Source organism: Gracilinanus agilis, chromosome 2, assembly GCF_016433145.1.
Source record: "Gracilinanus agilis isolate LMUSP501 chromosome 2, AgileGrace, whole genome shotgun sequence".
Taxonomy (NCBI): Eukaryota; Metazoa; Chordata; class Mammalia; order Didelphimorphia; family Didelphidae; genus Gracilinanus; species Gracilinanus agilis.
The window spans coordinates 478,082,843-478,096,575 of NC_058131.1; the positions used below are offsets into that span (position 1 = coordinate 478,082,843).

Genomic DNA, 13,733 nt, shown 5'->3' on the forward strand with positions numbered 1-13,733 from the left:
CCCCTTAGAGATGGAGTGCCAGGCCCCACACCCACCCCACTCCCCAGACCAAGTGCCATGCCCATCCTTCTTAGAGACTGCATGCCATGCCCCTCCCCCCAGCTGAGTGCTGGGTGTGCCCTTACCCCCTTACCCCACACAGGGGAAGGAGAAAGTGCTCCCATTGGGCTGCTAGGCAGAAGGGCAGGTGATGTGAAAAAATGTTGTCAGGCATGGTGGAGAGGGAGGAGAGGAGTAGTTCTGCCCAAGTCCCTCTGCCTTTCTAGTAACAAATTCTAGGGGCAGGGGTGGGAGATGGCCACATGCCCACAGAGAGTACTCTGCATACCATCTTTAGCACCTGTGCCAAAGGTTTGCCACCACTGGGCTAGAACAATGGGCTCAATCTAACCAAAAAATGTCAAGTCCTACATATGGGTACAAATAATCAACTGTATACATGGAAGTCTTGATAACAACTCATGTGGGAAAAAATCTGGCATTTTAGTGAGCAGTAACCTTAATGCCATGATGAGGTAGCAAAAAAGAAATAAAAAGAAGCAAAATGAAAAGTGATCTCTTTTTTTGACAGGGACGATGGGATGCCAAACCTGCAATTTCATCAGTATGCAGAATGCCCAGTATGGAAACTTTGTCTAGCAATTCAGATTGGCAAGAGGGTGGGAGAGAGAGAGAGAGAGAGAGAGAGAGAGAGAGAGAGAGAGAGAGAATAAACAGACAGACAAATGGACAGACAGACAGATGATAGATGTAATTATGGAGTATTGCCTAAGGTACTGAAAAGTTTAAATATACAGCTAGTATACGTCAGGTTCTGAATTTATACCTAGGTCTTCCTGACACTAAGGTTCAAGTCACATTTCTTTTCTTTTCCTTTTTTTAAACCCTTACCTTCTGTTTTAGAATTAATACTAAGTATCAGTTCCAAGGCAGAAGAGTGGTAAGGGCTAGTCAATTGGGGTTAAGCAATTTGTTCCACGGTTACACAGCAAGAAAGTGTCTGAGGCTAGCTGTGGACCCAGGTCTTCCCAACTCCAGACTTGGAGCTCTTCCTACTGAGCCACCTAGCTACCCCACATTGCTTTCCATGCAATCTTAGACAGTATTAACAGAAGTATGGTGTGTTATAATCCCACTGTATTCTGATATGGTCAGCTTACATCTCAAGGATTCTGTTAAGATCTTGGCACCACATTTTCAAGAGGAAATTGATAGAGCTGTGGTGTTCTCTGAAGAGAGCATTCAAGATGGTGAGAGGAAATGAAATCATGGCATGCAAGAATTAATTTCAAGAGAGGCGGGAAGACTGTGGGTATGGAACATAAGATAGCACCACACTTGATTGATGTGTTGGTTAGTTGTGCTGAAATGATTTTACTTTCTTTTTTCTTTTTAGCTATTCTTTTACAAGGTTAGGCTTTCTGGGTGATAGAAAGGGAAGGATATATTGGCAAATGAAGATAATAAAAACAAAAGGCATTAATATATTTTGTAAAGAAAATAAAGGACAAACTGATAAGCCAAAAAAATTAATAAGTTGTTTCAAAGAACATAACTTGTTTATCCTGAAAAATAGAATTAGGAGAAAGAATCAGACTGCTCTCTTCAAGTATGAATAGGGGTAACATGTAAAAGCGAGAGTAAACTTCTTTTGATCTGTCCCAAAGAGCAAAAATGAGACATAATAGGTCAAAGTCAAAGAAAGACAGATTTCAGCTTGAGATAAGAAAAAGCTTCCTAACAAATTGGGGCCACATAAGAATGGAATGAGGGCCTTTGGAAAGTATCTTTATCATTGGAAGCTAGATGACCACTTGTCAACAAGGTTGTAAAAGGAATTTCTACTCAGGTATAACCTGGGTTACACAATCTCTGAGATCCCATCTATCTCATGATTCTAGGAATATATATGTATATATTATATATGGGAGTATAATATATATACATATACATATTATCATATGCAGGCAGCTAGGTAGCACAATGGATAAAGCATGGACCCAAAGTCAGGAAGACCTGAATTCATATCCAATCTCAAACACTCTAGCTGCGTACCCTTATACAAGTCATTTAATACTATTTGTCTCAATTTCCTCATTTATAAAATGAGCTGGAGAAGGAAATGGCAAACCACTCCAGTATCTTTGTTCAGAGAACCCCAAATGGGGTCATGAATAATCAGAAATGCCTGTAACAACTAAATAATAGCAACAATAAGTAGTATAACACCTGAATATTTACATATCATATCCTCTTAGGAGTTCGAAAGATATTATAGATACTATGTCATAATGAGAAGTAGAGAATATAGCTCTTAGATGATAGGGACCAAGTCATATATATCCTTGGATTTCCTACAGCTCCTAGCCCAGTCTTCTGTGCATAATAATTCACTTAATGAGTATTTGTTGAATTTGCATAATACAAAATGTGCTACTATACATTTATGAATCATAGACTAAAATAAATTCTTTGGAAAAGAGTTAATTTTACATTCTGGTTTTAAGTGAAGAAGATAGAATAATCCCTGTTAAAATTATTATTAATGCTCTCTTTTTTTATTTTTGTTATCTCATTGCCCACTAACTCATGATCTCTCCTCATATCTCCTCCCATATTGTGAACCAACCAAATTTGTCTTTTCTCTTTTCCTCCCACAGAATATTCCACCTTACATTACCTTGCTTCTGCACACTCATTGTACCACACGTCTTGGACAGATTTCCTCCTTACCTCTGACTCGATTCCTTTTCTTCCTTCAAGATAGAGTTCAAGAGCCAGGCCCAGAGATGGGAGGTCCTGTGTTCAAATCTGGCCTCAGACACTTCCTACCTGTTTGACTCAGGGCAAGTCACTTAACCCCTTTTGCCAGCCATTACCACTCTTCTGGCTTGGAACCAATACACAGTATTAATTCTTAGACAGACACTAAAGGTTTAAAAAAAATATACCTCAAGAACCATCTTATGCATAAATGCTTTCCTGATCCTCTAAACTCCTAGAGTCCTCCTTTCCAAACTGCTTGGTATTTAAGTATTTTGTGCTTACTTTCTTTATATACACCTTGCTGTCCCCACATTAGACTACCGAGTTCCTTAGAAGAAGGGAATTTTTCACTAATTGTCTTCATCACTGGCTTATAACAGTGCTTGGCACATTTTTGTTGTTCAGGCCTTTTTCACTCTTAACCAACTTTTCATGACCCCATTTGGGGTTTTCTTGGCAAAGATACTGGAGTAGTTTGCCATTTCCTTCTCTAGCTCATTTGAAAGATGAGGAACTAAGCCAAACAGGATTAAGTGACTTGTCCAGGGTCACACAGCCAATGTGTCTGAAGCCTGACTTAAATTCATAAAGATGAGTCTTCCTTATTCCAAGTCCAGTACTCTATCTACTGCACTGCCTAGCAGCTCCCTGCCTCGTGTAGAGTACTTGCTTAATAAATATTTGTTCATTGAATGACTGATTGAATAGAAAGCCTCCTTTATGATACATAAGTCCAAATATCCCTTCCACATATGAATTTCCCCATTGAGGTTTCTATATATTGCAAGTTAACAAAAGAAATTAAATGGGAATTTTACAGGAGTTTTGCAAAAGCCACAGATGACACACAAAGGCCAACAGATGATATAGAAAAAGTTTAGAAATACAGAAGTGCATAATGTGTACATAGTATTGTATAATATCAACATATTTTATCTTTTTATGTCGATATATACAATTTGTTTTTTAAAGTTAAAAAAGTTACTTTGCAAAAATAACATGAAAGCCAGCAGATGACACACAAAAGCTAAAAATGACCTACATATAGCCTATGATCAAATACTTAACCCAAATTTTAAAATAAGGTGCTGTAACACCCCATAAAAGAAAAAGAAAAAAAGTCAGACTTTTCTCATTGGAAGGAAAGGTCAAAAAATTATATGTGGATTTTCCAGATCTTAGGGGTACCAAGCCCTTAACCCTCACAATATGGAAGGGTTACTTATTCATTTAAGCAAAACAAATTTAACTTATTGGCAATGTCTGAAAATATATCTCCTTTTGGATTTTAAGTACATCCATTCTCTCATCCATCTCAATCCATGTAGAAAAGCAAAAATTCCAAAGAACACATGATTAGAGCAATTTCATCACTGGCATTTGTTAATTGTTAAATTTAATTTAACAAAGTTGTTAAATTTAATATACATTTTCAAATTTTTTAACCACTTAATAATCTCATAGTTGTTTTTTTATAATGTCATTTTTGCTCTTTACATATTGAAATGTTCATGTTTAGGGACATCATGTTTAGGTGATTCAATGCATAGAGAGCCAGGCCTGGAGTCAGGAGGTTCTGGATTCAAATTTGGCCTCAGAGAGTTCCTAGCTGTCTAACCTTGGGCTTACTTACTTACCCCCAGTTCCCTAGCCCTTACCACTCTTTTGCCTTGGAACTAATATTTAGTATTTATTCTAAGGTGGAAGAAAGGAAAGAAAGAATTAGTTGAGTACTGTGCTAAGTTTATCAATAACAAAATTATATCAATTAATCTTTACAACATCCCTGGGAAGGAGGTGAATTATTATCCTCTTTTCCCATTGAAGAAACTAAATCAGACTGAGGTGAAATGGCTTGCCTGGGGTCACATATAAATGCATGGTGTTTATGAATGTTCTTGAGTTCTTCCCCATGTGAAGCAATTCCTCAGCCTAGGACATGACTATTATCTTCCACAGGGTTTGAAAATTTAAGTCACCCGGATGATACTCTCTGTGATTTGGAGTTGGGGGTAGGATGAACAGGGACACTTGTGGATAAATTCTATCAATAATAATTTTTTTAATTAAGCAGTTGCACCAATACACTAGTATTAAAACAATATGCTCTATAATTTGGAGCAAGATTCAAAGAATTATAAAATTCTAGCTACTTCACAGTAACTGACTCAATTTAATTTCTGCTGATTAAAATATTATTAATTAAATAATCCAATTTCATTCACACAGAAAAAGAAAATTTAAGTCATTCAGATGATAATGTAAGTGTATCAGATCATATTTGAACTCAGTTCTTCCTAGCTCTGAGCTTAGCACTCCTTCCACTGCATCACATAACTGCCATTTGGGGAGATAGGAAACAAAGACCTTTTTGAACACGAAAAATAAGGCAGGGGTTGCTGGGGAAGGTGGGGGGTAGAATCCTACTTCAGAATGTCCAATGAGGGAGAATTATGTCTAGAAGGTGGCCATTTGAACTCCATTCTCTCAGCTTCTCAGGGTTGCTGGCCCTAAGGCCAAGACAAGGACACAAAGGAGAGAGAGAGTGCAAAGAAACCTCAGTTGAAGAAAAAACAAGAATGCAGGATAGGAAGTGGGCCTAAACTAGCAAAGAGAAAGAGGGCACAAGGTACAGCCTTTGACTGCTGAGCTGGCAGCAGTGGGAGGGGTGGGGGATGGAGATGCCCAGGGAGGGCGAGTCAATAACTGGCCTCAGCACCAGCGCTGCTCCAAAGATGCCCTTTCAGCACCAGCGGGCCAGCAGGACCACTGTGTTCACAGCAGGCTCTGGGAAGAGCAATGGGCTTCTCTGGCGTTGCAGTTTCAGGGGAGAAAGGGAGCACAGAGATGGAACGGAAGCAGCAGGGAGAGAAAAATTAAGTCAAGAAGCCTACACTGCAGCAGTCTATATAAACCCACCTGCCCAGGGCCCTGCAAACTCCAAGAGACTGCTCTGAGTCCATTTGACTTTCTTTCCTTAGGGCAAAACAGGTTGCTTGCATCTCCCTGCTGCTCTGCTTAAGAAAATAATCAGCATTTGTTATTTACTATGTGTCTAGACCCTCTCTTTGGTAGACTACAGATTAGCCATTTGGATTAATGCCTCCCTCCCCCACTTCCAAAGCCTGTGTAGAGCAGATTCCCAAAGCTAAGACCTTGTGACACTGCAGACCTGTCACAGCCAATTTATAACACGTGCCTACCTACCATTATAGAGGGGGAAGGATGGAGCCAATGCCCTGGCTCTCCCACAAACAGTAGGAGCTGCTAATGACTTTATATTAATGATGGAGGCAATTAACACACATGGAAAAGATGGACAGCAGCAGAATGAGCCATGGAGGAAATGATGAAAAGCTTTCAGAAGCCCCTCATGAGAAATGGTGTACAGAGGGAGAAAGGGAAAGTGGGGAAAGGGAGAAAGGAGGAGGGAAAATGACAGAGGGGAAGGGAGGGAAAGAGACAGTGATGGAAAGGGTCAGAAGGGGAAGGAGGAAAGGGAGAAGAAAGAAGGGAAGAGGAAGAGAGGGTATGAAGCAGAGAAGGAAGAAGAAAGAAGAAAAGGGGAGGGAAGATAAGAGAGAGATGGCAGAAGAAGAAAGAGGGCAGGAGAGGGAGAGGAGAGAGGGATAACAGGTAGAAGAGAAGAGGCAAGGTGGAGAGTGAAAGAGTTGGGGAGAGGTAGAGAGTAAGAGTAAAAAGGAGAGCAGAAAGAGGGAAGAGAGAAAAAGATAAAGGGAAGGAGACATTCCAAATGCTGTAAAGGATGGATCTATTAGGATTTTCCCAGAATACTGAAAGAAAGACCTCCTGAGAAGCTAAGACTTTCAAAGATTAAGCTACTAGCCCATGGTCACAAGGTAGCATCTGAGGCAGGATCCAAACCTAACTCTCCAAGCCTAGTGTTCTTTCAACTTTGCTTTACTGTCCCCATTCATTGGTAAATTTTCTAAGGATCAAATAGACCTGAGCATCATGGAATCCCAAGATAAAAAGAAACCAATGATGAGGGTGAGAGAAGGAAAGATAAGGGAGGCAAAATCCTTGAGAAGAGAGAAGTTGATGGGACCACAGACACAAGAAGCATTGGCTTTGGCAAGGAGAAATACCATCTTTAAGAAAACAGAAGCAAGGAAAGAGAAGAGATTTTGAGACCGCACTAAGGGAATAGGGAGAGCTCATGACAACTTGCCTCAATTTTCATTAGTAGAAAGAGAATTCACCAATTGAGGGGAGAAGGGGGTTACATTGATATCTTTCAGAGCTAGGAAAAGGATGGAACAGCAAACAATAGAGAGTGATGATGTGAATGTCAAGGGGGAAATAATGCTACTAGCACATTTATAGAGCTATTTAAAGTTTGCAAAACTTTTCCCCCACAACTTCATAAAATACTACAGGTAGAATGATGCCCCTTTTGCAGATAATAAGACTGAGGCTCTGAAAGGCTATATGACTTACTTGGGCTCTTGCATCAACTCTCCCCTGGCCTACTACAATAACCTTCTTAATCTCTTGGTATCTAAATTCTCTCAATTCTCCAACCTATTTTCCACATCATTTCCAATGGAATAACCTTCAAGTGAAGGTATCATAATATCATTCCTCTATTCAAGAAACTTCTGTAGTTTCCCTCTGTATTTGGAATGAAATACAAACTATTCTGTTTAGCATTTAAGTCTTTCATAATGTAGCTCAACTCAAATGTCTCCTTCGAGAGACCTTTTCTGGTTCTCTCAACTATTAATGCCACTTCCCCCACCCATCACTCTGACTTGATTTTACAATACCACCAGTAACTACGCAGTAACCCCCTAATAGACTGCAAGCTCCTTGAGGGCAAGTCATTAGCAAAACTGAGATTAATCAAAAACAATCTTCAAATGAGGGTGTGAGGAAGCATGAGTGGAAATATTGCTTGAGTTTTTGCCCAGGTGAAGAACTCCTTCATCCCATGATATAACAATTATCTTCCACATGGTTTGAAACCTTTGGTCAGTCTCCTGGAAGAACTGGTCTCCTCATCGGCAGAGGGGAAAAGGAGGAATAGAGAGAGTTGCAACCATGATGCAAGACACTGAATGGAAAATGCAAAATGGCCTGGAGATATGAGCAAGAATCAAGATGAGATTTCTTACAAAGACACATCCACCTAAGAAGAGGAAATGGTCTCTATTGAAAACAAGGGGTGGTTTTCTGCAAAGAGCGAGTTGCCAAGGGTTTCCAGCCAATAAGATCATGCCAGAAGCCAGTGCTTGAGAGAGGGAGGAAAATGCCTGTGCCCTTCTCAGATGTGAATGTGCAACCCAGAGGGGATCAGGTAAAGAGCTAAGGAGGATATTACTTTATTCTGCTCAGACCCTGCAGCCACTCAACCTGAAATACTGGGAGGAGCTATAGTTAAGCAAGGCTACACAAGAAACAGGAAATCAAAGAGCAAGGGAAGAAAATAATTCTAAGATTGATAGGATGAAAAGAGAACCTTGGAGGGGGAAAATATACTGATTTTAAAAAAGGCTTTGGAGTAGAAAGTGTTTGTGGAGGGGGCAGGGAGGAGAGGGGTTAGAAATAATAGCAATTTAATAAATACTTTCAAAATAATATAGTCACACTATGAGAAGGAAAGAAGCTGTGTCCCAGAAGGAAGATTCAGCCTTAGCCTCTTCTTGAACTAAACAGTGGGGGTGATTAGGACACAGAAGCCTCTCCCCAGGGAGAGGACAGAAGAATCAGCATTACAGATGTTCAGGAGAGGGGGAGATGGAGAAGTAGGAAGAACAAGTGGGAAAGGCAGGAGAAGTCCATCAGACTTTTTTCCACCAAAGATATGGCCCTTTTGACAGAAGAATTCCTGTCCCCAGAAAGAGAGTAAGAAAAATGGAGAAAGGGGAGGTTCTCCGTGTTAAGGTCACACAAAGAATTGTTCTCCAGGCACAGGAGGAACATACAAGAACAAATTTTTACCTAGAGACAAATGTTAATTATTCCAAATCTCGTTTTAGGCTGAAAGTTGGGGGCAGTCAATCAATCTTTCTTATATTTTGATTCTAAATCTGAAATTTAGCAACTGAAATTCATACAGAGCAATTAAATACGAAGTAAGAAGAGTAGTAACTTGGGTGAAAGGGATACTCATATATAAAAGCTCTGATCTTTTTAAAACTGTTACATTGCATATTTTCACATTAATTCCCACCAAACTAAGAGAATGAACAGGAAAACACTTGGCCAAGCTTCTAAAGCATTTATTTCTCCTATCTCTTGGGAAAGCAGTGTGGTACAGGGAAAAGAGAACTGAATTTGGAGTTAGAGGACCCCTGCCACTCATTTACTTATGTGACCTTCAGCAAGTCCTTTAATAATAACAATCAACATTTATATAGCTCCTTCTAGGTGTGGGGCACTGTGCTAAGTACTTTACAATTATTTTCTTATTTGAGCCTCATAACAACTTTGGGAGGAAAGTGCTATTTTGATATATATATAAATATAGTATAAATATTATATGTATAAAATATTTATATTTAAAATATATTATTTTATATAATAAATAAATATAAATACAAAATATTGCTATTTTATATTTGAGGAGACTGAGGCAAATAGAAATTAAGTGACTTGCCCAGGCTTCATTTGAACTCAGAGATTCTTGACTCCAGTCCTGGCACTCTGTCCATTATAGTACATCTTTGTTTTTGTTGTTGTTGAGTCATATCTGACTCTTTGTGACCCCACAGATGATTGTCAATGGGATTTTCTTGGCAAGGATACTGGAATGGTTAGCCATTTCCCTCTCCAAGTAATTAAGACAAATAGAGGTTAAGTGATTTGCCCAAGGTCACACAGCTAGAAAGTGTCTGAGACTGGATTTAAACTCCAGTCTTCCTGACTCTGGACCCAGTACCCTATCCACTGAGGCATCTAGCCATCCCTTGCTATATCACCTAGTTGCCCCTAAATCCCTGGGTCTTAGTTTAATCTCTGGGTCTCAGTTTTCTTCTCCATAAAGTCAAAGCATTGGATAAGATCACCTATAAGATTTCAGTTCCAAATTTATTGCCATATGATTTATAAGCATCAGCACCTACAAAAAATGATTTTGTAAGGGTCTTCTCGATTTTAGGTTATGATGATAGAAAGAAGTACCCAGTTTTAAGACCATATCAAGCGCCCCCACTACCAACTCAGTGTTTGTGGGTTACTGGAGTCATGAACAACCAAACAATAGCTTGGAGGTTGGTCCAGCAGAGGAAGGAAAGTGAAAATGATTAAGAAATAAAAGTCCTTCAGGGGTCTGTTTAGGTTTGCTGAACACTGCTTCTAAAAGGATAAAGATACACAGATAATGTTTGTAAGCCAAGTGCACATACAAAACAGCTTGAAGACTCTCGGGCACTATAGACAGGGCAAAGGGCTCCTGCAGCAGAATTCTGACTCCAGAAACAAAGCCAGAGTCAGTGCACAGAACAATAAATCAAAGACACTTTCTTATAGCTCATGATGGCTGCTGAATGGTGAAATTCAATATTCAGTTGGAATAGACAGGCCCAAAGGCAGTAGTACCAAATTCATCACTAGCTGGGCAAGTCAAAACTTGGTTCTATAGAAGCAAGTGGTAGATTTCCTTGATCTGAGGAACAGCCACAGCAGGACTGACATTTGATGTTGGGCTAGTTAAGGACCCCTCCTATTTCTTCCTTTAACCACTTCCTTTCCCTCCCTCTGGGAACAGTGATAGAAATTCGGCCTTCCACATGGCTCATGCTGAGCTGGTGTGGAGTCCTCGAGCTCAGCTTAGTAACAGAGAGAGCTAAACAGTTCTGCTCAAAAATCCAGCTTCCCCCACGGCGTGGAACAAATCAATAAGAGTGACTAGAAACATTGGAAAGGTTGGGGGGCAGAGAAGAGGGAGAGAGACAGAGAAAGAGACAGAAACAGAGAGAGACAGAGAGACAAAGACAGAGAAGGAGAGATACAGAGACAGAGAGAGAGAGTTTCCCAGCTCTTTATCCATTCCTCCCTCCCTCCACCATTTCATCCCAGGCTCAGACAAATAAATCAAAAGCAAAGCAAAGGATAAGATGGTACTCACGTCTGTGGTTTTCATTTCTGTGGACAGGGGGGGACCGTGTCTCTTGCTCCCGGGCTTCATCCCCTTCTTCACTGGCTAGGTGAGTGTGAGCATAATGATAGCTGAGCCCTGGCCGGTTCTTGTAGCGTTTACCACAGACTAAAGGAGAAACAAGATAAAGGAAGGGGTAAAGAGGGTGACAGGTCAGCACCTTCTGCTACTCTTGTTTTCATTCTCCAAAATATCACCCACCCCTGCTGATTTCAATCCAGAAGACTCCAAGGCTTCTTTAGAAAATAAGTTTCATTTGAAGCTATGATTTATTAAAGCTTTACATGGGACTCATTTTCAACCTGCGATCTCATCATTACCCTTTCTCTATCCCTCACCTCCAAATAATTCCCACAACTTCCACAATGATGAGCTATAAGATTCAGATATCTTTGATGGATGCTTAAGAGCTTCAGTTACACAGCCAAGACACTCTGTAACCTAAAGATCTCAAAAGCATTCTTTCCTAACCAGTGCTTTCATTAGCACCTCATTTCAAAAGGAAAAGGCAAGTATGGCAATCAATACAGGCAAGTCTAAGAGGGAAATGCAAGGAGAAAAGGGAAAAAGGAAGAAACTCTTCCTGGATGGTTGCTCACTAGAAAGTCATCCAGGTTGTTAAGGGAGCAGAAGTTTGTTAACATACTTTAAGTCAGACTCCCCCACTGAGCCCCACCATGAGCCTTGTACTAAGGTTGGAAGTCTTGGAGGTCTTTTCACCTGTATGGAAAAAAACAAGTCTCCAAAGTCTAAGCCATGTGCCATGCTATGTCACTCCAAATTTATCCAGGAAATAGCCACACTACCACCCTCAAGAACACAAACCTTGCCTGTCTACACTAATGCATCTTAATTCTCATTCTGAAGAATTTGAGATTATTAACTGCCATTGCCCCTACAGGCAGGCAAGCAGAGCTATGCTCTTGGACATTAGTGGTACAGCATAATCTGCCATTGCCATGAAGAACCTGGTATTCCTAAATGCCAGCAATTGCTTTGAAACTGGCCCTTGACTTTGGCAACTGGACTTTATAGAAATCAGATGCTCATCTTAAATTAATGAATGAAATTAATAGAAATAGGGGAGGGGGAAGGAGGGGAGCACAGGAGAGGAGACAAGGCAGAGAGGTAGGGAGGAAGAGAGGGATAAAGGAAGAAGAAAGAGGGAAGAAGGTGTGATGTAGTAGTATATAGAATGGAGTCAAAAGACCTAGATTCAAATCATGCCTGTGATACTTGCTAGATAAGTGACCATAAGCAAGTCATTTAATCTCTCTGAGTTTCAGACAACTCTGAGATTATAAATTATAGACCAAATGCAAACTATATCAGTGGAGGGAGTTCCCCAGTGATATAATCAGATTCTTGACTTATAATTGATGTAATATTCCCATGAGTATTATCTTACTTTCAGCAAAAAAAAAATCATTCACACATTTTCATATGCTTTATCTAACCCTTCAAAAGAGCTCTTGCAACTTCTAAATTTTGTCCATTGGGACAAATAACTAAGAGAAGAATTCTGATATTTCCTCCTTAAGAGTGAAGGGGAGGGGAGGATAGAATTCTAGATTTAGAGATGGAAGGGACCTTAGAGACCACTAAGTCTAACTTTAATTTTACCATTAAAGAAATGGAGTCACATGGAATACTACTGTGCTGAAAGGAATAATGAACTGGAGGAATTCCATGTGAACTGGAAAGACCCCCAGGAATTGATACAGAGCGAAAGGAGTAGAACCAGGAGAACATTGTACACAGGGACTGATAACACTGTGGCACAATCAAATGTAATGGACTTCTCTACTAGCAGTAATGCAATAATCCAGGATAATCCAGAGGAATTTAGAAGAAAGAATGCTATCCATATTCAGAGAAAGAAATGTGGGAACAGAAATGCAGAAGAAAAACATATGATCGATCACATAGTTTGATGGGGATGTGATTAGGGTTTTGGTGTTAAAAGATCACTCTACTGCAACTATGAATAACATGGAAATAGGTTTCGAACAATGATACATGTATAACCCAGTGCAATTGCTTGTTAGCTCCAGGAGCAGGGAGGGAAGAAGAAGGTGGGGACCATGAATCATGTAACCATGGAAAATATTCTAAAATTTAAAAAAAAGAAATGGAGTCACAGAGACTATAAGCAACTTGTACACAAGTATTTAAGTTGGGATCCTTCTGATCCGGGATCCTCCTGATTCCAAGTCAAAGACTCTCAGGAGTACATAAGGCATCACACACAATTCTTCTTAATGAATGGGTAATAATTTAACTAATGAACTGTCTATCATGTAGAATCAGAGTAAAACTCAAGCCTGAGATATTTAGAAAATGCTACATTTCCATTCTCCAATTAAAGCATCTCTTTCCATCAGCTGGTCCTTTGTCCTAGGCACCTTTAAAATCAATGCTTCTAAAAAACTCATATTTAGAAGGAATTCAATCCAACAAAGAAAGTTAATGATTTAAGTGCTTGCTACTTACAAGTTTCTGATGGCATGGAGCACTGAAGTGCTGTCCTAGGTGCTGAGGTTCAGAGGAAGGAGCAAATTCTGTCCCTATCTACAATTCTCATCATCTTTCCAATTTTGGAAAATGTGCACCTGGATCCTATGTTTCTGGCACAGAACAAGCATGGAATGAGGACAAGGGTGACAAGGGCAATCACACCCTATTCCCCTCTATGCTTCTCTCCAGGGTGAATCCTTTAGAGAGCAGAAACATTTTTGTCCCCTTTCCAGACCAATAAGATTATCAATGCAGAGCTTATTGTGTACATCCCCCTCTTTCGGCAAAGGGGAACTTTCTCCCCACTTTCTTCTTCTTGCCTTCAGCA

General features: G+C 40.0%; 1 protein-coding gene across 1 annotated transcript in view; it reads right to left on the minus strand.

Moving 5' to 3' along the window:
* Nucleotides 1–13,733, minus strand: part of DPF3 (double PHD fingers 3) — a 414,482-nt gene that overhangs the window by 113,776 nt on the left and 286,973 nt on the right. The window contains exon 7 of the mRNA XM_044659971.1: nucleotides 10,859–10,996. Coding sequence (XP_044515906.1) covers nucleotides 10,859–10,996 — 138 coding nt within the window. The remainder of the gene's footprint in view (nucleotides 1–10,858; nucleotides 10,997–13,733) is intronic.